Below are 27,992 nucleotides of genomic sequence, written 5' to 3' on the forward strand. Positions count from 1 at the left end.
TTGAACCAGGAAAAATGTGTTTGCTTTTTTCTGATGAAAAGAAATTGAATCAAAAGCTTTCATCACAGCTTCATACACTGTGCATTTATTGCAATGGTTAATATTAAAGAATCAATGAAAAATGTTCATTCCTTTATATTAGGCCACATATAATTTCCGCTTTCTTTTCCTGCCTCAGGTGGGCTTATCAATGTCGTCCGGTTAACAATCATACACATGTAGACAAGCATAACCGATCATAAAAATGCAGAATTATTTAATAAATTCAAAAACATCAATATTACGAATGATCTTAGTTTGAATATTTTATTCAGAAGACCAGAGGTATGTTCATTTTTCAATGTGTTATATACTAATAATAAAAAAAATGCATAAAAAAAAAATAGTTAGCTGATAAACCTGACAATTGAACAAGAAAAAGAGTAAAAACTCTTAAACTTCAGTGACACACTCAGTCTTTGGAATGGAATAACAGCTTTCCTCCCCAGTGCCTTGCTGTGACAGAATTTGGCCTTCCTCCATAAAAGCTCTGTGACAAATCCCAGACAGACTTTGGTTGCATCGTTGACTAAAATCCAGTCCCATGCAGAAGTACAGCAATGGGTTAATGCAGCTGTTGAAATAGGCTAAGTTTGAAGCCATTCTCCATCCTACTTTTACCACCTTGTTGTTTTTATCAACCAATTTGACCAGTCCTAGAAAGTGGTAGGGGGCCCAACATAGGAAAAAGGCACAGACCAATACAGCAAGAATCCGCAGAGGCCTCGATTTGCCAGAGAGCCGTGTTCTGCGTATCCCAACAGCAGCTAGTATGTAACTGATAAGGATGACCAGGAAGGGCAACAGGAATCCACAGATGAAACGAATGCAGTAGTAGACATACCTTCTACTTGCTTCTGCTGCTCCGTTCTCCTGCAAATTAATTTATAATTATATATTCAAACTAACAAAATCAGATTTTTTTTTATGCAAGGTGGTACATGGAGTAATTTATAAAGCCATTCTGACCTCACTGCACTTGCTGGAGTTGTTCTTACCAGGGTAGACCTGCCGGTACACCAAATAAGGTGAACTAAAGATCACCGCCACAATCCAAACTCCCACACTGACCACACGAGCTGCACATAACGTCCGCCGTTTTCTAGAAACAACTGGGCACCAGATGCAGAGCGCTCGATCCACACTGATGACAGCCAGAAGGAAAACACTGCAGAACATGTTGGCGTACTTGAAGAAAATATTGAACTTGCAGAGAAAGACCCCAAAAGGCCAGTGGTCAAATACAATTTTTTTGAGGAGTGAAGTGAATCGTGTCAGACAGAAGATCAGGTCAGCTACTGCCAGATTGACCAACCAAACGTTAGTGACGTTGGGCTTCATGCGAAAGCAGGCCATCCAGATGACCACAGAGTTCCCAGTGGTGCCGAGGAAAATGATGATGGCGAGGAAGACAGTGTCCCCTGTTGTTTTCTCATAGTGGGTTGTATTCGAGGTCATTCTACAAGCAAGACAGATAAATCTTTAAAATATGCTTTTCCAGGTTTTCTTCTGAAGGTCAACCTACATCCGCTTATGCACTCAACTTTGATCTGCCTACACATTCTGCACAACTTAACCATGCTAGTTTCACGAGCGTCACCACCACACAGTTAAATAAACATGATGAGATTGTCAAACATTGTCTGGCAACCAAGAGGGTATAGATTATTAAACAGATAGGGTTTACTTAGAAGTCATAATAAGAACATTGATTTCAGCTATAGATTTTGAATTACCCTGCTAAATCATAACCAGAACTTATTTGACTGCTCTGCTCCTATTTCATTTAGGATTTGATTCACATGATTCACTTTGATAAATGTATATTATTTATATTCTTATATATTATTTGTTTAAAACAAATTTTTAAAGCTTTTTTCAATATATGCAGTATAGAATATATATTTAATACATCAGATTCTTGCAATAAATTTGATTTAAGCTCATCCTTTATCCTATATTGTTTTCAGAAAATTCTTTCAAAAAGGTGAACTAAATCTAAATGAAAAGGACTAAATGTTCTTACCTGATTTTTTTCTTCTTCTTCTTCTTCCTCTTTTTTTTTTTTTGTACTAACCAGCCCAAACTCTCAGTCTTGGGATAAACAGCTTATAATCTTTTCTGAATATGTTCAGCATGGACTATGTTTAAGAATTAAATAGTCATTGTGCCACCAGTGTGCAGATAAACATACAAGCAACTTCATTGACATCTCTTGCAGTTGCTTTCATTTAATTCTGGACAGGCTTTTTTACGGCATCTTATGCACAGTCATTCTAAAACGTGCTATTTGGCAACAAAAGACAGGCAGGCAGGAAAAGGGAGGAGATGTGCAATTTTTATCTGCAGACACATCAAATTCTATTCTACACTAGATCTCAGTACTACAAAAAGCCATTTAAATAAATTGTTGTGCTAAAGGCTATTCAAGGGAAGCTCAGGAATTTTACTATATGTTTAATATCATAATTCTATGTAAATTGTTAACAGGTTTAACAGAACTAAAGAAAAATAGCAAGCCAATGCAAATTCAAAGTTAACAAGTAAATCATGAAATTGTCAAATTAAGTAAAGAAATAGGCCTAAAACAATCAAAATATAATACATCTAAGACACAAGGCAGTACCTAATAAAACAACAACCATCAGCGTCCAGTTGTCCACACCATAGACCAACAAACACATCTTAACCTCCAACACACTCTTCCCTCCCTCTTTCTGCTCTCAGAGGCAGAAGTCTCCAAACTCACCCTTTCAATCACCTATACGTGTCTGCTTGAGCCTATTAACTTATCTCCTTCAAGCCATTTCTTCTTTAGTTGTACCTGCACTCTTCCCACAGCATTTAAGCAGGCCTGGACAACCCCACTGCTAAAGAAACCCACTCTAAACCCAGACCGGTATCACTTCTTTCATTTATTGCAAAAACAGTTGAGCGAGTCATGTTCAACCTTTGCATTTTTCACACAGAACAACCTCCTGGGCAGCAAACAGTCTGGCTTCAAAAGTGGCCACTCTAAAACTGCCCTGCTCCCGGTTTTTGAAGCTCCGAGACTGGCATGAGCAGCTTCCAAATAATCAGTAATCTATACAATAATCTGTCTCCTGCTTTTGACAACACCTGATACACCAGTTAATCACCAGATCTACCTGTCAACCTTCATGACAAAGGACATCTCAGGAACCGCACTCCCATGGTTCAAGTATTACCTCTCAGGTCGGTACTTCGGGGTGTAATGGAGGGTTGAGGTGTCTAAGTTGCAACAGCTATTGGGGTGCCTCAGGGCTCAGTGCTGGGACCACTTCTCTTCTCTGTTTGATCTGTCATACAAAAACATGGCTTCTCCTATCACTGCTATGCACACAACTCTACCTCTCTAATCACCTACTGCAACTCAACCTTTCCAAGACCGAACTGCTTGTGGTTTTGGCCAACCCAACACTTCATCACAACTTCTCCTTGGAGTTGTGATTGAAGATCAGTTAAAATTCACATACCACCCCAGCAATCATTGGTCCGACGGCAACGTTGTGTCCCTGGCCAAAAATAGTCACGGTAGGATGGCATAAATCGGTATGCATGTAACATAGAACAGATAACATCAAAGACATCCGTTAAATTTTCATTTTGGAACTATTTTTCAACAATGACGGGATGTGACGTCTTTTCAACGGTCATTAAATGTCCAAATGTTTGCTGGGACATTGCTAGAACTGCCCCATTCAGATTTACCTCATACAATATTACGAAGATCCGGACTTCTTATCGGAGCAACTCCTTGTCCAAACTCTTGTTCTTTCCAGGCTGGACTATTGTAATGCTTTCTTGGCAGACCTTCCAGCATGTACTGTCAAACCTCTGCAACTGATCCAGAGCCATTTTCAAGAAACGGCTAAAGACACATCTTTTTAGTCAACACTTGGCCCATTAATACTAACACTTTCTGTTCTCTTTCTATTCTATCATTTCTTTTTTTAATAAAAAAAATTGCTGTGTGAACTGTTAGACCAACTGGGACTTGTCGCAGGACTTACGTACGTTTCCTTTTGTTGGTTTAGCTGCTTCTATTGCTCTCCTCATTTGTAAGTCGCTTTAGATAAAAGCCCCTGCTAAATGACTAAATGTATAATACGCACTGAAGATTTCACAATGAATATGACCAACAAATGAGTGACGTCAGTGGAAATTTAGCAGAGGTGGCCCTCTGGTGGTGAGGAAATGGAGCTACACTCTTAAAAATTAAAGGTTCAATTTGTGAGACATCTAAAACATACTGGTAGGTGGGTCGCCAGGAGTAGAGCTGAAAAACACAGAGTTAGATTAACCCTTTTTATGTGTATTGTGTTGCTAGAATCAAGTGAGACAAGTTTTGCCTGACCCTTTTAACATCTATGGGATATATATATTTTTTTTTAATTGGCATGGTTTCATCTTTACATTTCTTTCTGAGAGAGGTCATTTGTGTAAGCTTGTGGTTTCTCAGTTTCTTTAAAGTCAAGTGTGGTACATCCCATGGTAAATGCTGTGTATCGGTGTCCATGTGTGAGCATACTTGTATCTTTGTGAGAACAATGACCAATGTTTGCAAATAATGCTTTCCAGGGTTCACTTATTCCAGGATATACAGGATAGAAATAGCCAGTGTTTGTGGAAGTGTGTGTGTGGTCCTGGTTTTCCCTACATTTTAAAAAACAGCTTAAAAATCAAGTGAAATTATGTTTTTTGAAAATGTAAAAATGCTGAAAGTTTTCTGTGATGGATAGGTTTAAGGGTAGAGTTAGGGGATATAATATACAGTAAAAAAAATCATGTCTCTGGAAAGTCTCCATAAAAAATGGAAACCCAACAACGTGTGTGTGTGTGTATGTGTGTGAGCATGCATGTTTGTTCAGAAATCTGTCCCTTTTCATTCTTTGTCAGCTTTCAGTTCTCCATGTTTATCAGCTGTGGCAAAGATTTTTAAGAAGATGTTTAAGAAGTCTGATATAACTGCTTTCAAAAACACAATAGAACTTTCCACAAATATGTTGACACACTTATTTTTTTGTTACACACAACTTAAATGCACAAATCCCATGTTCTTTAGAAAGAGACATTTCAACAAGAGTTTGATATTTTAGTTTTTGATATTTATTATTTAACATAAAATTATTGTAGCATGAAAATTACCTTGTTTTAATCTTTACAGTTGACTGGATTCATCAAACTCAGTTCAGTCAAATATTTTACTTTAAATTTACGATAAAAATAGGTTTGTCATTAACTACGAACTAGCCTTTATACTGAGATACAGGTTAATGTAGGCTAAATCGGCAACCATACCCATTCTCCTGATGGATTCTTTTTTTTAAATCTTTTTTCAAATTTTGTTCAATATATATCACTTTTATATTTGGTTGTGGTTTTTTTTTTTTTTTTTGCAATTGCAAGTGCGAAGACAAAAATGGCCACACAAACCACTGTTGAAAAAAATTACCAAATTAGCTCTATGAAATATTAATAATCAATAATAACCTGTTATAATTGATTATTTCCTTTATAACTATATTGTTATAATCACTTTGATTATATTGAGATCAGTCAGATTATATTGATTATAATTGATTATTTGATTATTGATAAGGTAGAGATTGGCATGGTTTTATTTCAGTTAGCCTAATAGCTGGTTTGATTTGCATTGAGAGATGATCTTATGGAAAGTACTCCATGCCAATCTCTAGGTATGGTGAAGGCTATGTGATGATGTGGGGCTATTTTAATTCCAAAGGCCAAGCGAACTTTATCAGGATGCATAGTATCCTGGATCCATTAAGTAACTGGCCTTTAAAAATAAAAATCTGCCTGCCTCTATGGGAATTTAACATAGGGGTGGCCAGACTTATGCACCCTGTATTTTCAGGAAGAACATTTATTTATTTACGATACATTATTCATTCACAAAGAAAATTGGTGTCCTTAAAGGTTGGATTTTTCCTAATTTTTTTAATTAAGGCATTAAGTTCAATTTCCAAAAGATGATTTTTCATTCCTCTTTTTAGTCAACTTTAGCATGGGTGTCTAAACTTATGCATAGCACTGTATGCATGGACTTATCTAACTCTGGGGGGTAAGGTGAATAAGCTAAAGTCCCAAAAAGTCAGCGTGTTCCTTTAACCATAGTATGCAAAGTCTGAAACATTAACCCAATAGAGTTTACAAGAAAACAAAGGCCAAACCACATAAAAGGAAAATCATGAGATGGGAAAATGTGATACATGTTTATACATTTCTCAAGTGGTTATACATAGAATATATAGGATTAACAGGGTTTATTAAGAGAATTAAGTAAGAATTAAGTGAGAGTCACAACCCTCTGGAAATTCCTTTTGGGGTCATAAAACTTCTTATCAGTCTTAATGTGTCCTGTAACAGTTTTGCCAGTGTGTTAGATTCATTTGTGATGTTAGTTTTTTTGGGGGAAGTTTCATAGACCTTTGTTGGGAGAGTGAGTTTGCTGGATTATTGATTAGATATAATGAATAATTTGTGTGTGTGTCTGATTGGTCCAGACGCTACACATGTTATGCCCAAAACTCATTAGGAGAATAGGGACAACCCTTTTAGACCATGCGCTGGGTGCGCCAACCATTTTTCCCTGTTGCAAAAGAGGATTCAGACACGCCCTAAGTGCACTTGTGCCGTGCTCTTTAGGCCATGTGCTTAGATTGTTAAAATAGTATTTATATAATAGTACCCATATTGCCTGCAGTCTTTGGAATGAAAGTACATCTTTCGTCCCCAGTGCCCCGTTGGAACAAAGTTTGGCCTTCCTCCATAAAAGCTCTGTGACAAATCCCAGACAGACTTTGGTTGCAATGTCGACTAACATCCAGCCCCATGCAGAAGTACAGCAATGGGTTAATGCAGCTGTTGAAATAGGCTAAGTTTGAAGCCATACTCCATCCTACTTTTACCACCTTGTTGGATTCATTTACCAATTTGACCAGTCCTAGAAAGTGGTAGGGGGCCCAACATAGGAAAAAGGCACAGACCAATACAGCAAGAATCCGCAGAGGCCTCGATTTGCCAGAGAGCCGTGTTCTGCGTATCCCAACAGCAGCTAGTATGTAACAGATAAGAATGACCAGAAAGGGCAACAGGAATCCACAGATGAAACGAATGCAGTAGACATACTTTGCTGAATTGTCACCTGCTTCCGCTGCTCCTGTGTGCTGCAAATGAAATAAAATGATGGCATAAATATATTTACTAAATATAATCATTATATAAAAATGCATATGCATGATTATTTATATATGTGTGCAGCCATGCTGACCATCAGTGAGCAGTGGCTCAGGTTGTTCTTGCCAGGGCTGACCTGCCGGTACACAAAATACGGTGAACTACAGATCACCGCCACAATCCAAACTCCCACACTGACCACACGAGCTGCACATAACGTCCGTCGTTTCCTGGTGAACACTGGGCGGCAAATGCAAAGCGCTCGATCCACACTGATGACAGCCAGAAGGAAAACACTGCAGAACATGTTGGCGTACTTGAAGAAACCATTGAACTTGCAGAGAAAGACCCCAAAAGGCCAGTAGTCAAAGAAAAGGCTTGAGATTAGTGATAGGACTCGTGTCAGGCAGAAGATCAGGTCAGCAACTGCAAGGTTGACCAACCATACGTTCGTGACGTTGGGCTTTATGCGGAAGCTGGCAACCCAGATGACCACAGAGTTCCCAGTGGTGCCGAAGAGAACGATGATGGCGAGGAAGACAATGCTGACGTCATTCATGATGACTTCGATGTCCACTGTAGTGTTCTCATGGTGGTTTGAGACGTCAGAGTGGGCATAATGGAGAAGTGTTGTATTGAAAGTCATTCTATAACCAAGACAGACAATTCAGTAAATGTTCCTTTAGTTTAAACAATAGATCTGTCTTGACATTCATTTCTAAGACAACTTGGAAGACTAATTTGGCATAGGTTAACTCAGAAAATTCTAAAATGCTCAAATGGATAAAATTTTCATAATTTTGTAAGATGCAACCATCAGGCAGTAGAAAATCACTTTTGGTGTTATGAGTGCTGTTAAAAGTACATTAGATCACAAAGTACAAGGGATAGCAATAACAAGGGATGCACCGATGTATCAGCCAATAATTGTATCGGCCGTTTGTTTAAAAACAGCTGATGATCAGGGACGACTGACACAAAACTATCGGAACTATCGTTGGCTATCGTTATCTGTATTGGCAGATGTCATTATAAATAATTGGATATCAGTACTGCCACACAAATTTTATATTGGTGCACCAAAAATAACAAGGTCAGTTATAGATTTTAAATTACTCTGTGAAATCACAGATACAAACATTTAGGTATTATCATAGTTACTTTATCCCAGTGTTGTTGTTGTTTTTAGAAAAACTGTTGCCTTGATTCAGATATGTTAGCTGTGTTAACTGGAAAACTTGCATAAGTAAATGTTCAAAATTAACATTAACAAAGATTAACAAATGCAAAAGAAGTGCAATTCATAATTAGTTCATGTTAACTAATGTAATAAACTAATGTTAACTAATGAAACCTTATTGTAAATTGTCACCATAATAATAATATTAATCAAATAAAACTGGTACAAAATGAGGACAGAAATATACTCTTGTGATGAATTGATGTGGATGTTCTTACCTGTACACATCAGTGTTTTCACAAATCAGACCAATCCATCAATCTTGAGGGGGAAAAAAACTGCGAAATAAAGTCAATAAATTGTAAATAAGTCAATAGGAGCTGTGTATGACTATTAAAATGTCATTTTGCTATGCTTAAAAAAATAAATCTGTGGTTAGTTCATTGATGTTACTTGTAGTTGCTCTCTTCCTTTTGCTCCTTAGCCGAATAGAACAGGCCGTTCATGTGTTTTCCCTAAAGACAGATAAATGGAAAGGGGGAGGAGACTTACACAAACATAAATCTATCATCTCTGTGTAAACGCATGCGTATTACGTGTTCAGTCCATAGGCGCGTAGTTTTTCTTTACAAAGTGACATCGCCAACTACTGGCCTGGCAGCATAATACAGCGTTTTTAGTAGCTTTCGTGGATTCGTGTGAATGGGGATAGTTTTGACAATGCAAAGAAAAACGTTTCCCATTTTAATACATCAGGGTAGTGTATACCCTCAATCAGAGATGGGCATAAATACATGGAAATGTATTTAAAATACAAAATACTGTGTGGAAAAATGTATTTAATTACAAATACAAAATACTGTGTGAAAAAAATTATTTAAAGGTGCTCTAAGCGATGTTGGGTGATGTCACTTCTTGTTGACGTTCAAAGTATTGTCAAACAAAACTGAGGCTAGCTCGACCCTCCCTCCTCCTCCCCCTCATCCCGTCCCCTCCCTCTCCCTTCCGTGCTTCCTGAAACAGTCATGTCCAGCAAAAACAGAGCCACCTGAATTTCGGATGGGAAGCCATTTTTAACGTTAGGTCGTTGTTGTTGTCTAGGACATCTCTCCTCTAGCTAACTTCCCGTTTCATGCTTCTCTCTCCTCCACTCCCCACACCCCCCTTCATGTGCTCGCGCACTAACCCCCCCAACCCCCACCCCCACCCCCGAATCATTCTTGTCTGTTATTGGCTGGAACACTGTTTGTTATGTTTCGTGGTCCAGGCTGGGCCAGTTTGTTTTTGTTGCCGTTTGTGGAGCCTGGGCGGTCTACAGAGACCACGCTTTTTTACAGTGTTTTCAGGGGACAGGCAGCTAGCGGCTAGTGAGGAGATGTTTGCTGGATGTGACAAAAAATGTTTTGGCCTAAAAAACAGGTGATATTGCTTAGAGCACCTTTAAATACAAATACAGTGACTTGTATTTTGAAAATACACAAAATACATGTGAAATTGGCCATTCAGTGCAGGTCTAGGTGAATGAAGAAGCTACATAGGCCTACTGACTTTTAATTTCTTTGCCCTCGCTGTCATTCTTTCTTTTTTTTTCTTTCTTTCTTGCTGGCAATTACAAATAAACGTATGCAAAATAGCAGCCATTTATATACTTATTTCTAACCAGGTTCCAATGTAGTATATTACTTGTGGTGAACACTATTAAAAAAAATCCATACTGTATGTAAAACTGTGGGAACCTTTTCTGCTATTTAGCAAAGAATATAGATGGGTGATATGACCAAAATCTTAATTTTACTTCTCAGTAACAAAATATATCATGGTTTCACAATTCTTAATATCAGGTTTCAAAATTAGAAAGTTTATCTAAAATTTTTAATTAGAAATCATTTAAATTCATTTGACACTATTTACCTATATTTACTTTTACAAATGTTTACTATATTTACCTATACTATTTACTATTCACTATTTAAAAAAATAAATAAAATATGAATAAAACTAAAAGCTGAAGATTTTTTTGTGGTGTAGGCTATCATTCATCGGTGCTTCTTTTGCCACTCTAAAGTTCCAATAAAAGCTGCACGGATAAATTTGCAGCTTAAAATTACCCCACAAATAGGCCTATCTATGTAAACGATTTAGAAAAAGTTCCATCGATTCACACTTTATATCATCGCTAGTGTCATATCACCCAGCCCTAACATGAAGTAATGGTTTAAACACATTTGACAAACTAGTTGATACAAATCAACAACCGATCAAGACTGGTTGGCTAACGCATTTTCCCCACTTGTCTGTGCTCTTTTATTCTTTCATGTTAACTGAAGGCAAATCTGAATAATGCACTATTTTAACTTTAATCAACAAGTAGAATTGATCATGACATCCTCACCTTATTCCAGAAAAATCGCTGATCCAATGCTGAGTTGTACTGCAGCTCACATGCATAAATGTTGGGGTTGGGGGAAGGGGGCGTGTCTGAACTAGTTGATGCACAAAATCGGTAGGCTAACCTGATAAACAGGTTGACTGGCAAAAAGTATTTTGCGTATTTTGAAAATACAAAAATACTCATCTTAAAAGTATTTCAATACAAATTACATTAGATTTTTTTTCCAAAGGCTTTAAAATACAAAATAGTATTTTGTATTTCAAATAGGGTGAATTGCCCTAATGTGGGACACTGCCTAATGTGGGACACCTAAGGTCTAGTGTTTGTAGGTCCCCCATAAATACATGAATGACAGTGAAACTATGGGTTAGACAAAGCTGTGGTGTCATGTGATCAAAATCACAAGACCTATCAAATGTCCAATAATATTTGAGGGTGGAGCAATCATCAAACAGGAGGCACCTTGTGTGAAGACCATCCGAAGGCCAGTGACATAGAGTTTTAACCAGTTTGATATTAAGGAGTTAAATACATTTTAAACAATGCACTTTTTAGCCTAATATGCTTATGAAATGTTTGTCCATCAAAAAATAGTCTAACTTTGTGCGTATCAACTATATATTTTATATTTTTATCAAATTTCTTAGTGTCCCACATTAGGAAATGTGGTTTCCAAATCCGGGACAGTATGATCAGCCTAATGTGGGACAGTACTTCATTGAGTCAAAAATGTGTGGTGGGGCATGGTTTGTGGGACAAACATGGTTATTTACATGGTTTTAGTCTTGTAATGCAATATTACAATACTGTTAATGCAGATTTTTACAGTCATGTGAATTTTTTATTCTTGGAGGGCGGTTTGAAGGCTCTTTTGTGCGTGTGCATGCCTACATACGTGTGTGTGTCTCTCTCTATCTCTCTTTCTCTCTCTCTCTCTCTCTGTGTGTGTGTGTGTGTGTGTGTGTGTGTCATGTATGTGTCATGTATGTGTAAAAGGTATAGTTGACTTAAAATGAAAAATAGCTCTGAATTTAAAAATGCCGTAGAAAACCAATAAAGCAATTCCACTTTATTTTATGCATCTGATTAATTCAATGAAATGCATTTTAGATCACAATGGTAAAGGTGAGAAAGACAGGGACAGATTGTCAGATGCAGAAAGAGAGGCAGAAACAGGTAAAGGATAAGAGAAAGAAACTTAATCAGTGGAGGCAGGACAGGATGAGAGGAGCCATAGAGGAGTATAGGCAGATTGTTGAGGATGGTGGGGTCCCTCAGCTGAGACTGTTGGCCAGGGCATGGAATGTCCCTAAATCTACTCTCCAGTGAATCTAAAATAAAAGATTTTACTATTCTACATGTATCAATGTGATTTTTTGGTGTTTTATCATAGATTTTTTCACGTTCTGTCCCACATTAGGAAGCTGCAGTTTTTCTCAGACGATTTGCAATAAGAGCACTAATATGTCTATAATTTATCTTATGAATGGGTTATCTGAATTTTCTCTTTTGATTTGATTAGGACACATCCTGGGTTTTTTAAAATGGTATTGGGTGTGGATTTAATGTTTTGGTTACACATCGAAATATGTCACAGAAGTCTGAAGTGCAAAAAATGTCCCACATTAGGGCAATTCACCCTACGTATTTTAAATACATGTATCTGAAATACTGCCCATCCCTGCCCTCAATGTATCAGTGTTGTATTCGAGTCACCAACTGTCGAGTCCGAGTCGAGTCTCGAGTCCCCGCAGTGTTCGAGTCCGAGTCCGAGTCCACCATTACCTGAGTCATACCTGTCAACACTCCCGTTTTCCCCGGGAAATTTCACACCCATCTCCCGCCCCCCTCCCGTTTTGTTATTTCTCCCGTGAAACTCCCGTTATTTGTATGGCCCAAACGTCGTTATATGAATAATCACATCAATATATTATTCCAAGGTTGTCCAGTCGCCAGATCTTGTATGAAACCCATCATACTCGCGCAATCAACACATCATACAAATTTCACCCCGTGAGCTCAACCTGGCAACCTACAACCCAGTTGTGCCGTCGATATCTGCGCAGGTAAAGTTAGTAGACGCGGGAAGTTGAATAAGCATTACTGGTAGGCTATATGGGAAAAGACTCCGTGTTTAGTAAATATTTAACGCAATTAACGCAGCATCCGTTTTTGTCTGTCATCTTGGCTGCATGGCGTTACATATGATGCGCTTTTATTCTTGCTAATGCTTTTAAACCATTCAAGCCATATAGGCTACTTATTTTATAAAACTTTAAAAGCGGAAAGCGCATCACTCATTCCTGGGAATACATTTGACATCGCAGCCTGACCTTGACGGAAATAAATATCCTATGCCAAAAGTAGGCTACCAGAGAAAAAGTCTCAGCTGTGCTCAGATTTGTAAACCGTAGGGTAGACTGTGTACAGTTGAGACACTTTTTGAGTTTTGATTTTTCACACAAAAATACATACTGAAAAGAATTGAATTTTCACATGAAATGACACATGGCATTACATTAGCTTGTAGACTAATATATTATCAATCAATAATAGGCTACCCATAAGTAGGCCTAGTTTATATTTTCCACAATTAGCGAATAAAAATAAGGTGCTTTTTGTGTCAACTCTGTCTCAACTGTACCTATGGGACAGTTGAGACAGTACTATAGTACAGTTGAGACACCCATTTTTAATGAGGGAAATGTAACTAAATGTTCATTGCAAATATAATAAATAAAGACAAATGAAGAAAATAACAATTGGGCAACATGTCTGTTTATTCATCCTTTCTAATTCATTCATTTGATGTAAATTAGCACCGTTAAAATGTATAAAACATGAACAAGATATTTTACAATATTCATTAATAATATACAGTTTAAATATCATAAATATGAAATTGTATTTTTAATTGCATCCTATGCTGGCCAATTATGACGTTTAACCTGTTATCATAACACTGAACAAATAAACAGCGTGTTAATATAACTCTATTGGGGTACGGATGAGACACTTGTGTCTCCACTATCCCCCGCTGGCCACTTCTCACATTTCTCTAGATTTTGCATTGAGCTTGCATGACTCAATACCATGAAATATGCCAGTTTTTAGGGCACGGAATAACGTTTGTAATGGTACCAGTTACGTTTAACAGTCACATAAGGATAATAAGTTATTCATAGTTGAGTGCGCAAAAAACGATGCAAGCCTTACCTTAGAAAAAAAACTTTTGCATATATCTTCTGATCGGAGACGCGTCCAGTCTTCAGATTTTGCAGGATAAAAGAGGACACTATACTCGACGCGTCCGCACGAGCGCGAAGGTGCGCGCGGCAAAAATGACGTCATCGCGGAGTGGGCGGTCGCGCGCGTTGGGTGCGCAAGGGCCCATTTCGCCTGGCGGTGTGCACGGCAGATTTTGTAACAACGCGCGCGGCGCCGCATCCGAAGATGAACGACTTCGAACCGAATCTGGCCGAGCTCGAACTTCTCACCACACTGGCACCCAGTTTGCACGTCTAAATGAGTTGCTTACATTTTAAAAATGAGCATACAATAGCATAAAAAGTATTTTTAAAGAACATAAAGGTCCATGTTTAATAAAAATGTTCACGAAACTTAATGAAATGTTTAGTGAAATTAGAAAATATGTAAGAGATCGTTAATTTAGTTATGTTGTATACACATTCTCATATCCATATATTTTGTTTTATTGTCACTAGCAATAATCTCAGGGTTTACTGGGTTTTACACGATTCTTTTTGTAGTGTGGTATTGGTGGCCGTGTACTAAAATAAACATTGTCACGTGTGTATAGCTTTCTTCTTCTCATCGCTGATTCCTGATGGTTAGAGGATAATTACTGGAGTCGCCCCCTATCGTTTCAAAGAATAGTACAACGGCGAGCGCGTCGAGTATAAACGCCTCGTCCGTTTAGGGAGGTGCGCGCGCAGTCTGCGGGATGTAGGCCAATATTCAGTTCCATTGAAAACCTGTTCCAGTTAATGGAGTAGGCTATACAGGTGATGTGTAATATTCAGTAGCCTACCAGTAAAATCCCGCTGGAGCAGTTTCTTACAGTAACTGAATATTACCCAACATCACCTGTTCAGTTTTGGAAACTGTAGCCTCACAGATTTGTGGCCTGATACCTTATTTTAGAAATCTGTTTTTCTGTAGCCTATGTTGATTTGTTGTGTATTGTTAAGATGAATACAACTGTCTTAACTGATTTTTTCTATGATTTGGCGATGTGTGTAATGTATAGATGACATGAAACCGCATGTGGTTGAACTGAACCCCTCCAGGTTTCCCGTATTTTGGTACCCAAATGTTGACAGGTATGACCTGAGTTCGAGTCCGAATCGAGTCTCAAGTCCCCAGTGTTCGAGTCCGTTTTCTCTCTAATGAGGAAGCATCAATTAGAGTAGGCTACTAAGAAGTGGGTGTCATCATTTTGCAATATTGCACAACCTTTAATGTTGCAGTGTCACTGCAGATGTTTTATGTCAGTGTGCTGTGCTCAGTTAGGCTACAAGGACCTAAAGGTTTAGAAAACATTTGAACCAGGAAAAATTTGTTTGTTTTTTTTCTGATGAAAAGAAATTGAATCAAAAGCTTTCATCACAGCTTCATACACTGTGCATTTATTGCAATGGTTAATAATAAAGAATCAATGAAAAATGTTCATTCCTTTATATTAGGCCACATATAATTTCCGCTTTCTCTTCCTGCCTCAGGTGGGCTTATCAATGTCGTCCTGTTAAAGGGATAGTTCACCCAAAAATTTAAATTCTGTCAGTAATTACTCACCCTCATGTTGTTCCAACCGCGTAAGACCTTCGTTCATCTTCGGAACACAAATTAAGCTATTTTTGATGAAATCTGAGCCATGTTTCACTCCTCCATAGGCTTCTATGTGACCGAAACTTGCTGGCCCAGAAAAGTTATTAAAGAGATCGTTAATATAGTCCAAGTGACTCCAGTGGCTCAATCTTAAGTATATCAAGCGACGAGAATACTTTTTGTGCGCAAAAACAAACAAAAATAACGACTTTATTCCACTATTCATTTCCTTCTCTCTCGACCTCTAGTTGGTTCGCGTAGTGTTTTTGCGCAGCGCGTCTGTGTTACACGTCACCACGTAGGCTCACTATTGGCCGACGCCGGTCATGTGTGTGTTGCGTGATGACGTGCAACACAGACGCGCAGCGCAAAAACACTACGAGGCCCAGAGAGAAGGAAATGAAAAGTGGAATAAAGTCGTTATTTTTGTTTGTTTTTGTGCACAAAAAGTATTCTCGTCGCATGATAAACTTAATGTAGTGCCACTATAGTTACTTGGACTATTTTAACGATGTTTTAATAACTATTCTGGGCCGGTGAGTTTCGGTCACACTGGAAGCCTATGGAGGAGTCAAAATTCTGTCAGATTTCATCAAAAATATCTTAATTTGTGTTCCGAAGATGAACGAAAGACTTACATGGTTGGAACAACATGAGGGTGAGTAATTACTGACAGAATTTTCATTTTTGGGTGAACTAACCCTTTAACAATCATACACATGTGTAGACAAGCATAACCGATCATAAAAATGCAGAATTATTTCATAAACATTTGTATAAATATTACACATATGTGACCCTGGATCACAAAACCAGTCTTAAGTTGCACGGGTATATTTGTGGCAATAGCCAACAAAACATTGTATGGGTCAAAATTATCGATTTTTCTTTTATGCCAAAAATCATTAGGATATTAAGTAAAGATCATGTTCCATGAAGATATTTTGTAAATTTCCCACCTGAAATATATATAAAAAATATTTTTGTGAGTGGATGCAGCACAATCGCCAATATAAATGGACAACTTTAAAGGCAATTTTTTTTAATATTTCGATTTTTCTGCACCCTCAGATTCCAGATTTTCAAATAGTTGTATCTCGGCCAAATATTGTCCTATCCTAACAAACCAAACATCAATGGAAACTTTCCATTGATGTATGGTTTGTTAGGATAGGACAATATTGGAAAGATTATGTGTTCAGCATTCAGATGATGTATAAATCTCAATTTAAAAAAAAATACCCATAAGACCCCATAAGTTTTGTGGTCCAGGGTCACATATTACGAATGATCTTAGTTGGAATATTTTAAGGTATATTTTATATAGGCTCCTATATGAAAGCTAACCAGAAGACCAGACACTGCGGTATGTTCCTTTTTCAATGTGTTACTAATAATAAAAAATGCATAAAAAAAATTTAGCTGATAAACCTGACAATTGAACAAGAAAAAGAGTAAAAACACTTAAACTTTAGTGACACACTCAGTCTTTGGAATGGAATTACAGCTTTCCTCCCCAGTGCCTTGCTGTGACAGAATTTGGCCTTCCTCCATAAAAGCTCTGTGACAAATCCCATACAAACTTTGGTTGCATCGTTGACTAAACTCCAGTCCCATGCAGAAGTACAGCAATGGGTTAATGCAGCTGTTGAAATAGGCTAAGTTTGAAGCCATTCTCCATCCTACTATTACCACCTCGTTGTTTTTATCAACCAATTTGACCAGTCCTAGAAAGTGGTAGGGGGCCCAACATAGGAAAAAGGCACAGACCAATACAGCAAGAATCCGCAGAGGCCTCGATTTGCCAGAGAGCCGTGTTCTGCGTATCCCAACAGCAGCTAGTATGTAACTGATAAGGATGACCAGGAAGGGCAACAGGAATCCACAGATGAAACGAATGCAGTAGTAGACATACCTTCCACTTGCTTCTGCTGCTCCGTTCTCCTGCAAATTAATTTATAATGATATATTCAAACTAACAAAATCAGATTTTTTTTATGCAAGGTGGTACATGGAGTAATTTATAAAGCCATTCTGACCTCACTGCACTTGGTCAAGTTTTTGTCAATAGGGTAGACCTGCCGGTACACCAAATAAGGTGAACTAAAGATCACCGCCACAATCCAAACTCCCACACTGACCACACGAGCTGCACATAACGTCCGCCGTTTTCTAGAAACAACTGGGCACCAGATGCAGAGCGCTCGATCCACACTGATGACAGCCAGAAGGAAAACACTGCAGAACATGTTGGCGTACTTGAAGAAACCATTGAACTTGCAGAGAAAGACCCCAAAAGGCAAGTGGTCAATGAAAACATTTTTGAGGAGCGAAGTGACTCGTGTCAGACAGAAGATCAGGTCAGCTACTGCCAGATTGACCAACCAAACGTTAGTGACGTTGGGCTTCATGCGAAAGCCGGCCACCCAGATGACCACAGAGTTCCCAGTGGTGCCGAGGAAAATGATGATGGCGAGGAAGACAGTGTCCCCTGTTGTTTTCTCATAGTGGGTTGTATTCGAGGTCATTCTACAAGACAGATAAATCTTTAAAATATGCTTTTCCAGGTTTTCTTCTGAAGGTCAACCTACATCCGCTTATGCACTCAACTTTGATCTGCCTACACATTCTGCACAACTTAACCATGCTAGTTTCACGAGCGTCACCACCACACAGTTAAATAAACATGATGAGATTGTCAAACATTGTCTGGCAACCAAGAGGGTCCAGGTTATTAAACTGATAGGGTTTACTTAGAAGTCATAATAAGAACATTGATTTCAGCTATAGATTTTGAATTACCCTGCTAAATCATAACCAGAACTTATTTGACTGCTCTGCTCCTATTTCATTTAGGATTTGATTCACATGATTCACTTTGATAAATGTATATTATTTATATTCTTATATATTATTTGTTTAAAACAAATTTTTAAAGCTTTTTCAATATATATAGAATATATATTTAATACATCAGATTCTTGCAATAAATTAGATTTAAGCTCATCCTTTATCCTATATTGTTTTCAGAAAATTCTTTCAAAAAGGTGAACTAAATCTAAATGAAAAGAACTAAATGTTCTTACCTGTTTTCTTCTTCTTCTTCTTCTTCTTCTTCTTCTTTTTTGTACTAATCAGCCCAAACTGTCAGTCTTGGGATAAACAGCTTATAATATTTTGTGAATATGTTCAGCATGGACTATGTTTAAGAATTAAATAGTCATTGTGCCACCAGTGTGCAGATAAACATACAAGCAACTTCATTGACATCTCTTGCAGTTGCTTTCATTTAATTCTGGACAGGCTTTTTTACGGCATCTTATGCACAGTCATTCTAAAACGTGCTATTTGGCAACAAAAGACAGGCAGGCAGGAAAAGGGAGGAGATGTGCAATTTTTATCTGCAGACACATCAAATTCTATTCTACACTAGATCTCAGTACTACAAAAAGCCATTTAAATAGCTAAATTGTTGTGCTAAAGGCTATTCAAGGGAAGCTCAGGAATTTTACTGTTTAATATCATAATTCTATGTAAATTGTTAACAGGTTTAACAGAACTAAAGAAAAATAGCAAGCCAATGCAAATTCAAAGTTAACAAGTAAATCATGAAATTGTCAAATTAAGTAAAGAAATAGGCCTATAAAACAATCAAAATATAATACATCTAAGACACAAGGCAGTACCTAATAAAACAACAACCATCAGCGTCCAGTTCTCCACACCATAAACCAACAAACACATCTTAACCTCCAACACACTCTTCCCTCCCTCTTTCTGCTCTCAGAGGCAGAAGTCTCCATACTCACCCTTTCAATCACCTATACGTGTCTGCTTGAGCCTATTAACTTATCTCCTTCAAGCCATTTCTTCTTTAGTTGTACCTGCACTCTTCCCACAGCATTTAAGCAGGCCTGGACAACCCCACTGCTAAAGAAACCCACTCTAAACCCAGACCGGTATCACTTCTTTCATTTATTGCAAAAACAGTTGAGCGAGTCATGTTCAACCTTTGCATTTTTCACACAGAACAACCTCCTGGGCAGCAAACAGTCTGGCTTCAAAAGTGGCCACTCTAAAACTGCCCTGCTCCCGGTTTTTGAAGCTCTGAGACTGGCATGAGCAGCTTCCAAATAATCAGTAATCTATACAATAATCTGTCTCCTGCTTTTGACAACACCTGATACACCAGTTAATCACCAGATCTACCTGTCAACCTTCATGACAAAGGACATCTCAGGAACCGCACTCCCGTGGTTCAAGTGTTACCTCTCAGGTCGATACTTCGGGGTGTAATGGAGGGTTGAGGTGTCTAAGTTGCAACAGCTATTGGGGTGCCTCAGGGCTCAGTGCTGGGACCACTTCTCTTCTGTTTGATCTGTCATTCAAAAACATGCCTTTTTCTATCACTGCTATGCTGACACACAACTCTACCTCTCTACTAAGCCTGCCTGCCTGACATTTCTTGCTGGATGAAAGACCATCACCTACTGCAACTCAACCTTTCCAAGACTGAACTGCTTGTGGTTTTGGCCAACCCAACACTTCATCACAACTTCTCCTTGGAGTTGTGATTGAAGATCAGTTAAAATTCACATACCACCCCAGCAATCATTGGTCCGACGGCAACGTTGTGTCCCTGGCCAAAAATAGTCACAATAGGAAGGCATAAATCGGTATGCATGTAACACAGAACAGATAACATCAAAGACATCCGTTAAATTTTCATTTTGGAACTATTTTTCAACAATGACGGGATGTGACGTCTTTTCAACGGTCATTAAATGTCCAAATGTTTGCTGGGACATTGCTAGAACTGCCCCATTCAGATTTACCTCATACAATATTACGAAGATCCAGACTTCTTATCGGAGCAACTCCTTGTCCAAACTCTTGTTCTTTCCAGGCTGGACTATTGTAATGCTTTCTTGGCAGGCCTTCCAGCATGTACTGTCAAACCTCTGCAACTGATCCAGAGCCATTTTCAAGAAACGGCTAAAGACACATCTTTTTAGTCAACACTTGGCCCATTAATACTAAGACTTTTTGTTCTCTTTCTATTCTATCATTTCTTTATATATATATATATATATATATATATAAAAATTGCTGTGTGCACTGTTAGACCAACTGGGACTCAGTTGCTTCTATTGCTCTACTCATTCGTAAGTCGCTTTGGATAAAAGCCCCTGCTAAATGACTAAATGTATAATATGCTCTGAAGATTTCACAATGAATATGACCAACAAATGAGTGACGTCAGTGGAAATTTAGTAGAGGTGGCCCTCTGGTGGTGAGGAAATGGAGCTACACTCTTAAAAATGAAAGGTTCAATTTGTGAGACACCTAAAACATACTGGAAGGTGGGTCGCCAGGAGTAGAGCTGAAGAACACAGAGTTAGATTAACCCTTTTTATGTGCATTGTGTGAGACAAGTTTTGCATGGTTTCATCTTTACATTTCTTTCTGAGAGAGGTCATTTGTGTAAGCTTGTGGTTTCTCAGTTTCTTCATTTGAAGTCAAGTGTGGTACATCCCATGGCAAATGCTGTGTATGCGTGTCCATGTGTGAGCATACTTATATCTTTGTGAGAACAATGACCAATGTTTGCAAATAATGCTTTCCAGGGTTCATTTTTTCCAGGATATACAGGATAGAAATAGCCAGTGTTTGTGGAAGTGTGTGTGTGGTCCTGGTTTCCCCTGCATTATGGGGACAGTTTTTGTTCCCCATTAAGAAAACAGCTTAAAAATCAAGTGAAATTATGTTTTTTGAAAATGTAAAAATGCTGAAAGTTTTCTGTGATGGATAGGTTTAGGGGTAGAGTTAGGGGATATAATATACAGTAAAAAAAATCATGTCTCTGGAAAGTCTCCATAAAAAATGGAAACCCAACAACGTGTGTGTGTGTGTGTGTGTGTGTGTGTGTGTGTGTGTGTGTGTGTGTGTGTGTGTGTGTGTGTGTGTGTGTGTGTGTGTGTATGTGTGTGAGCATGCATGTTTGTTCAGAAATCTGTCCCTTTTCATTCTTTGTCAGCTTTCAGTTCTCCATGTTTATCAGCTGTGGCAAAGATTTTTAAGAAGATGTTTAAGAAGTCTGATATAACTGCTTTCAAAAACACAATAGAACTTTCCACAAATATGTTGACACACTTATTTTTTACACACAACTTAAATGCACAAATCCCAGGTTCTTTAGAAAGAGACATTTCTCAGTTCAGTCAAATATTTTACTTTAAATTTATGATAAAAATAGGTTTGTCAATAACTAGCCTTTATACTGAGATACAGGTTAATGTAGGCTAAATCGGCAACCATACCCATTCTCCTGATGGATTCTTTTTTATTTATTCTTTTTTCAAATTGTGTTCAGTATATATCACTTTTATATTTGTTTGTGTGGTGTTGTTTTGTTTGTTTTTGCAATTGCAAGAGCGAAGACAAAAATGGCCACACAAACCACTGTTAAAAATGTCTTACTTCCTCTTTAGACTTTCTCCGAAGGCCACAAATGTGCATTAAAGCTAGACGTGAATAAACTGGCACGAACTGATACTTTACAAAATATTAGAGCCTCATCGTCATGCGCTAGGGTCTCTTATTCTATGTGACATATTTCTGTATACAGAAAAATTTAAAACGTAATTTTTATAGCTACTATTCAAACTTTTTCATCAACACTACCATCACAGCTCAGCTTATACTTTTAGTTTATACTTTTTTTGGGGGGGGGGGGGGGGGGGGGGGGTATGTATCAATAATGGTATTAAAAATCTGCAGTTCTGAAATTGTAATTAAAGAATACAAACCAGACAGACAAAGGGAAATATTACGCAAGAAAAAAAAAAAAAAAAAAAACATAAACAGAAGTTCTTTCTTCCTCTTTGTATTTGTCATAAGGCTTTGACTTTTTTGTCAAGGGAATTCAGACTGTTGTATTTCAGTTTCTTTATACATCCTGCTGAAAAAAATCCAGCATAGACCATTAATTCCAAGCTAGTCCAGGCTTGTTTATGCAGGTTGCTGGTTTAGAGCTGGTATAGTTCTGGGTTGACGGCTGTTCTCAAGAACTCTTCTCAACAGCTGTTCTCCGGAGCTGGTGAAGCTGGTTTAACAGCATGGTATTGCAGGGTTGAGTGTGAGTAGGCCAGTTGTCTGTATGCAAACAGTGTTTTGGGGATAAGCCTTGTTTTTGCTTGTATATTTCTATGTGTATCGCATTGATGATGTAAATGAAAAACTATAAGATTAAAACACATGATTGATTGTAATATAATTATAACTTTGTCATTTCTTTTTCTTTTTCTTTCTGTTGAAAGTAGAACTGAAAAATATAATTGTTTTAGTTATGATTATATTATTAATCAATGTCAAGTTTTGAATAACAAAGTAAAAATTCAAACTGGTGAAACATTTCAAAGATTTGTCTCCTCTTTCAAAGGAGCTGTACACAAATCAGTTAAAAAGTGCTTGTGTACATTGCAAAACAAAAACACTGAGTTATGAAAACAAAGAAAATGAGATTATGAGAAGAGCTTTTTCAATGGGAAGGGTAATAACAACTTAATAATGAAAGTTAAAAATTAAAAGTTGCTGTGCTTAAAGACTTTCATGCTCATTTAGGAACTCGCGTGTCAAAATTCAGCTGTCAGTCACTGATTGCAACAAGTAAAAGCTGTCATTGCATAAAATATTGTAGACAATAGTGATAGCATGCACTCTTTACATTTTTAAAAGAGAATGAATTCAACCAAAGTCAATAGCCAAGAGCCCAACTAAAGGGAACACTTCACCAACTTCACCAACACCATCTGAAATAAATAAAGCCAAAGTGGTTTATTATAAGTGAACATGGTGATGATGTTTTTGTAGTTGTTTCAAGCATCCTCTGATTAGATTATATATTTTTTTCAATCTAAAGGGCCGTACACACCGGGACGAATATCGGCGCGCGTTATTCGCCAGCGTTTTTCAACGCGTTTTTTGTGTTCACACTTCACACCCAAACGATTTTCGCTGAGGATGAGCCGAGTGAACATGCAAATTCATTCCCTGACATTAGATGGCGCTTAATGTAAAACAGAAATACTCCGCTGTCGCGTTTGTCATATAGTTCTGCATCTTCCTCGTCTTATTTCTTCTCAGCAGTGTAGACCATAGATATCATATATAAACGCTAGATGTCTTATGGCGCAGTCACTTCCGGCATCATCGTTCGGCCATCTTGTGACAGTGCTCTGTGCATTAAGGTGAATGATCAGCACGCACACAAATCCTCTTATCTCGCTGAAATCTTGACGGATTTACAAACGGTTTGGTTTCTTACAAACGTTATTAACGTGGCTATAATTCCGAATGCTTGAAAATGTATGTTATAATTTTTCATATGTATGCAGTGTATGTATACAGTGTCATAACTACATCTCTGACGTTTATAACAAACCAAACCGTTTGAAAATCGGTAGAAAAATGAGCAAGTTATGGTCATTTAAAAGTACATGCACCATTGAAGTAGTGAGCGAGTACACTGTCGCAAGATGGCCGCCACGTGCGGACGTCGACCTCCATTGGCCAGCAGTGCGCACGAGACATCTAGCCTTTATATATGATATCTATGGTGTAGACGCCATAGATATCATATAAAGGCTAGATGTCTTAAGGCGGAGTCACTTCCGGCATCACCGGCGGCCATCTTAGGACAGGGCTCTGTGAATTAAGGTGAGTGAGCAGCACGCACACAAATCCTCTTATCTCGCTGAAATCTGGACGGATTTACAAACGGTTTGGTTTCTTACAAACGTTATTAACGTGGCTATAATTCTGAATGCTTAAACATTTTGAACATAATTATTCATATGTATGCAGTATAATAGCCACATCTCTGACGTTTATAACAAACCAAACCGTTTGAAAATCGGTAGAAAATTGAGCAAGTTATGGTTATTTAAAAGTACATGCACCATGTTATGAGTGAGCAAGCACCCTGTCTTAAGATGGCCGCCGTGTGCGGATGTCGAGCTCCATTGGCCAGCAGCGCGGACGAGACATCTAGCCTTTATATGATATCTATGGTAGACGCTGCTTGGCGTATATCTTCTTCGCCGTTACGTATGTGTGCTCGGCAAGACCGTTTTGTGTTTGAGCGCCCCCAAGTTGTGTTTTACTGTAACTTCAGAAGCTCCAGACACGTGAGCAAAAGCGTCAATCTCATTGGTCAGATAGTTTTTGACGCGGCGCGTCAAACCAAAAAAACGAACCCGAGGCGTTTTTAAAAAAATAAACGCTTTTACGCGTGGCGTTTTTCGCGTCGGTGTGCACACTCACATTGGCGCCCTTTGTTTAGTCACGAGGCGTTAAACGTCGGCGAATATCGCGCGCGAAATTCGTCCCGGTGTGAACAGGCCTTAAGGCTGTGTGGTTATATGAGTCATTTGTAGTTGTGTCTGGTGTCTCTTCTCTGCTTTCTGTTCTTGTTGTTCTCATATCTTATCTGATTCTGCTTGTTAACCGCAGGTGTCTTCATTAATGCTCAATCACTTGTAGAGTGAATCTACTTTATCTCACTTACTGCATGCAACATTAGTGTTATTTTTACTCTCTATAGATTGGGATCATATGAAAACATACTGCGGTTTTTTTATTATAAATTAATTAAAATTTACTTGGAAATGGTCTTTGAAACTCGTTTTTGTGTAAATGAACGACCTTTTGAAACCAGTGTTGTGTAAAAGCCCCCTATAGTCATCAGAGAAGACAATCATGATAATGGGGGTCTGTCAGAGAAGATAACAGACAACAGCTGAGCTTCCATAGAAGGGCATTTAAACGAACCTAACAAATACAATTATAATAGTTTTATTCATTTTCTGCTAATGTGATTATTCAAATGCGTATAATTAAAAAAAGTTTTATAAATGCACGGTTTTAGATAAGAACTTGACAGTACAAAAGATCATCTCTTTTCTAAACTGACCAATCAGAATGGATATTCAAATGGTTGCGTCCGAAAACTGATAAATGCTGCCTTTGGAGGACACATTCCAAGGTCGGAAGGCATCAAGAAACGTCTGAATGCAATGCTATAGTTTCACTTGCTGTCTCCTGAGATACCTTCATCTGATGGATTTTTGAAGGCAGCATAGATGTATCCTTCGCTGTCTTTGATATCCCACAATCCTGTGCTTTCCACTCTGTGACAGTTGAGCTAGAAAAATAAAGATGGCGTCTGAAAGTTGCGGTTGGTCATCAGTTTGTGTGTAAATGTACATTTTTGATCAATGTTTTCCACTTATTATGTAATTTCTAGCGAGAAATCACTATCGGTCTTTGTCAGGTGACGTCACATTCGTGATACACGAAGTGCATTATGGGTGCAGTCGCCATTTGTAAGGTATCGACGCTGGGGTAATCTGTTGATGGAGATTTGTGTTTTTCATTCTTTCTTTTTTTTTTAAGTGATAAAGAAAACAGACAGCTGCAAAGTGACCTTGAGCACATGGATTTTTTTTAGAGACAATGATGATAAAGTACTTCGCAGATCTGCCAAACCTGGGAACCTTCATGGCCTTACTACATTTTTTGGTGTGAACTGTCATTTTTGAAAGACATAGAGACAGGAAAGGGTTGAAAAACATTGGTGTAGAAATGTGTCTGATGTACAAAGTTAAACTCAATTTCAATTTATGCAACTTTGTTTGTACTCCCACTGTGCCCATCTATATTAATCAATACATTGATTTACTTCAGTTACATGTCAGACAGTTTATTTAATGATGATGACTTTGTATTGGAACAATGTTTCTGTTTTATTGTCTTAGGCATTGGTTTGTGTAATAGATACAATACAGAAAGAAAAAGAAATGCACGAAAAGAGGGTAGTATTGGAGCATTCAAAATAATTCCTACTCGCAACACGTTCAAACTAAACAAACCATCCTTAACATGACATTACCATCATCATCATTACAGCAAACCTATCTTTGCTGTTACTACTGTGTTGTCCCAGTCCTACGGTCGGAATGTAAATAAATTCTGTACCCAGCCGTTGGTGAAATGTCCGTGGGCTTCAAGAGATTTATAATTTTTAAACTGTTTACTGGTATATGCGCTTACCATAAACAAGATAGTTGACATTGTCCAAGTATGAGGATGGAGAAAGCAGCTCATATATGGATCTATGTTCTGAATGGAGGACAATTTCTCCAAATAACGGTACCCGGCATCTTTATCGAGTTTATTGTGTTACAGAGTTTTCTCAGTTTTCTTGTGCTTCTCCAGTTTTGCGAGTTATTTACTTGTTATCTCTACTCTTGTAATCTCTTCAATGCTCACAGTCAGTAGCGATACCGCAAAAATGGCGCCGCGATGATGTCACACACAACAAACCCACGTGTCTGACCAAGACCGATTGAAGTCATTAAATATTCACTTAGTTTTCACCAAAGCTCCACAGCAAAATCCCCAGAGTTAAATTAACTCTGCTCAGAGAACATTTGGTCCCGCTCTACAGAGAGTTAAAATAACTCTGAAACAGAGTTAAAGTTAATGAGATACTTAAGTGATTAATTAAGTGATGATTTGGCATTAATGATGAACACCTGCTGTCAACATGCAGAATCGCTGAAGGAAAGAGAAACAAGAACAGAAAAAAAGAGAAACACAAGAACTACAACTGACTTCAGACACAGTCTTCGATGAAATCAACTGAAGACAAAATAAGACATTAAATCTAGATCTCAGCAGAGGAGGATTAAACAACTCCACAAACAGCATTACCAGCTTTACTTATTACTAACCAGATTGACTTTATTTCCGTCATATGTTTACAGAAGTTCTTATTGAGAATTAACAGAGGTTTAGATGTTGACGATTTATTGAAAATGTTTGGTCACCATTATGGTGATGAGTGTTTCCTTTAGTTGGGCAGTTTGACTCTTAGCTTATTTTTTTGTGTGTTTGTGGTTTTTGTAACAACTTTTACCAAAACATGTAATTTGTTGCAAAGAATACCAGAAGCAAAGAAGTTCAGGGGGGTATTCCAGAAAGCTTGGTTAACTTACCATTTCGTCACCTTCCTAAAATAATTGCCTAAGTCATTTTTTGACAAAAATAAAATCCCCACATCCTCAGTTGAACAGTTCATGCAGTTCTTCCCCTGCAGTGTAATGGCCTATGTCAAGAGTGTGACTTAGGCCGTTTTATTTGGTATTAATTATTATATTTATTTTTATTGAGTTTACAAGCAATTTAAAAATTTTAAAAGGCAATTTTACAAGCTTTTCAAGATGGGAGCTGCATCAAGAAGACCGAACC

General features: G+C 37.9%; 2 protein-coding genes across 8 annotated transcripts; both read right to left on the minus strand.

Annotated features, from left to right (window-relative positions):
- Positions 1–54: 54 nt before the first annotated feature.
- LOC311300009 (fMet-Leu-Phe receptor-like) lies at positions 55–3,759 on the minus strand. The gene is made up of 3 exons (XM_084424060.1): positions 2,066–3,759; positions 1,009–1,498; positions 55–912 (listed from the first exon to the last, which is right to left on the minus strand). Exons 2-3 carry the CDS (start codon positions 1,495–1,497, stop codon positions 433–435), a joined length of 969 nt encoding a protein of 322 aa, XP_084280186.1. The 5' UTR covers position 1,498; positions 2,066–3,759; the 3' UTR covers positions 55–432.
- A 2,818-nt stretch (positions 3,760–6,577) lies between these two features.
- LOC311300008 (formyl peptide receptor 2-like) lies at positions 6,578–19,060 on the minus strand. Of its 7 annotated transcripts, none has more exons than XM_084424057.1 (5): positions 10,833–15,159; positions 8,894–8,955; positions 8,719–8,778; positions 7,355–7,907; positions 6,578–7,250 (listed from the first exon to the last, which is right to left on the minus strand). In XM_084424057.1, exons 4-5 carry the CDS (start codon positions 7,904–7,906, stop codon positions 6,759–6,761), a joined length of 1,044 nt encoding a protein of 347 aa, XP_084280183.1. In that variant the 5' UTR covers position 7,907; positions 8,719–8,778; positions 8,894–8,955; positions 10,833–15,159; the 3' UTR covers positions 6,578–6,758. The 7 variants fall into 7 exon arrangements, with proteins under 7 accessions (XP_084280183.1, XP_084280182.1, XP_084280181.1 ...); XM_084424056.1 differs by having other exon boundaries at positions 8,719–8,787; positions 8,893–8,955; positions 10,833–15,158; XM_084424059.1 differs by lacking the exons at positions 6,578–7,250; positions 7,355–7,907; positions 10,833–15,159 and adding exons at positions 17,596–17,624; positions 17,720–18,209; positions 18,767–19,060 and having other exon boundaries at positions 8,720–8,778.
- Between the last annotated feature and the right edge of the window lie 8,932 nt (positions 19,061–27,992).

The sequence above is a fragment of the Rutilus rutilus genome (assembly GCF_951802725.1).
Source record: "Rutilus rutilus genome assembly, chromosome: 11".
Taxonomy (NCBI): domain Eukaryota; kingdom Metazoa; phylum Chordata; class Actinopteri; order Cypriniformes; family Leuciscidae; genus Rutilus; species Rutilus rutilus.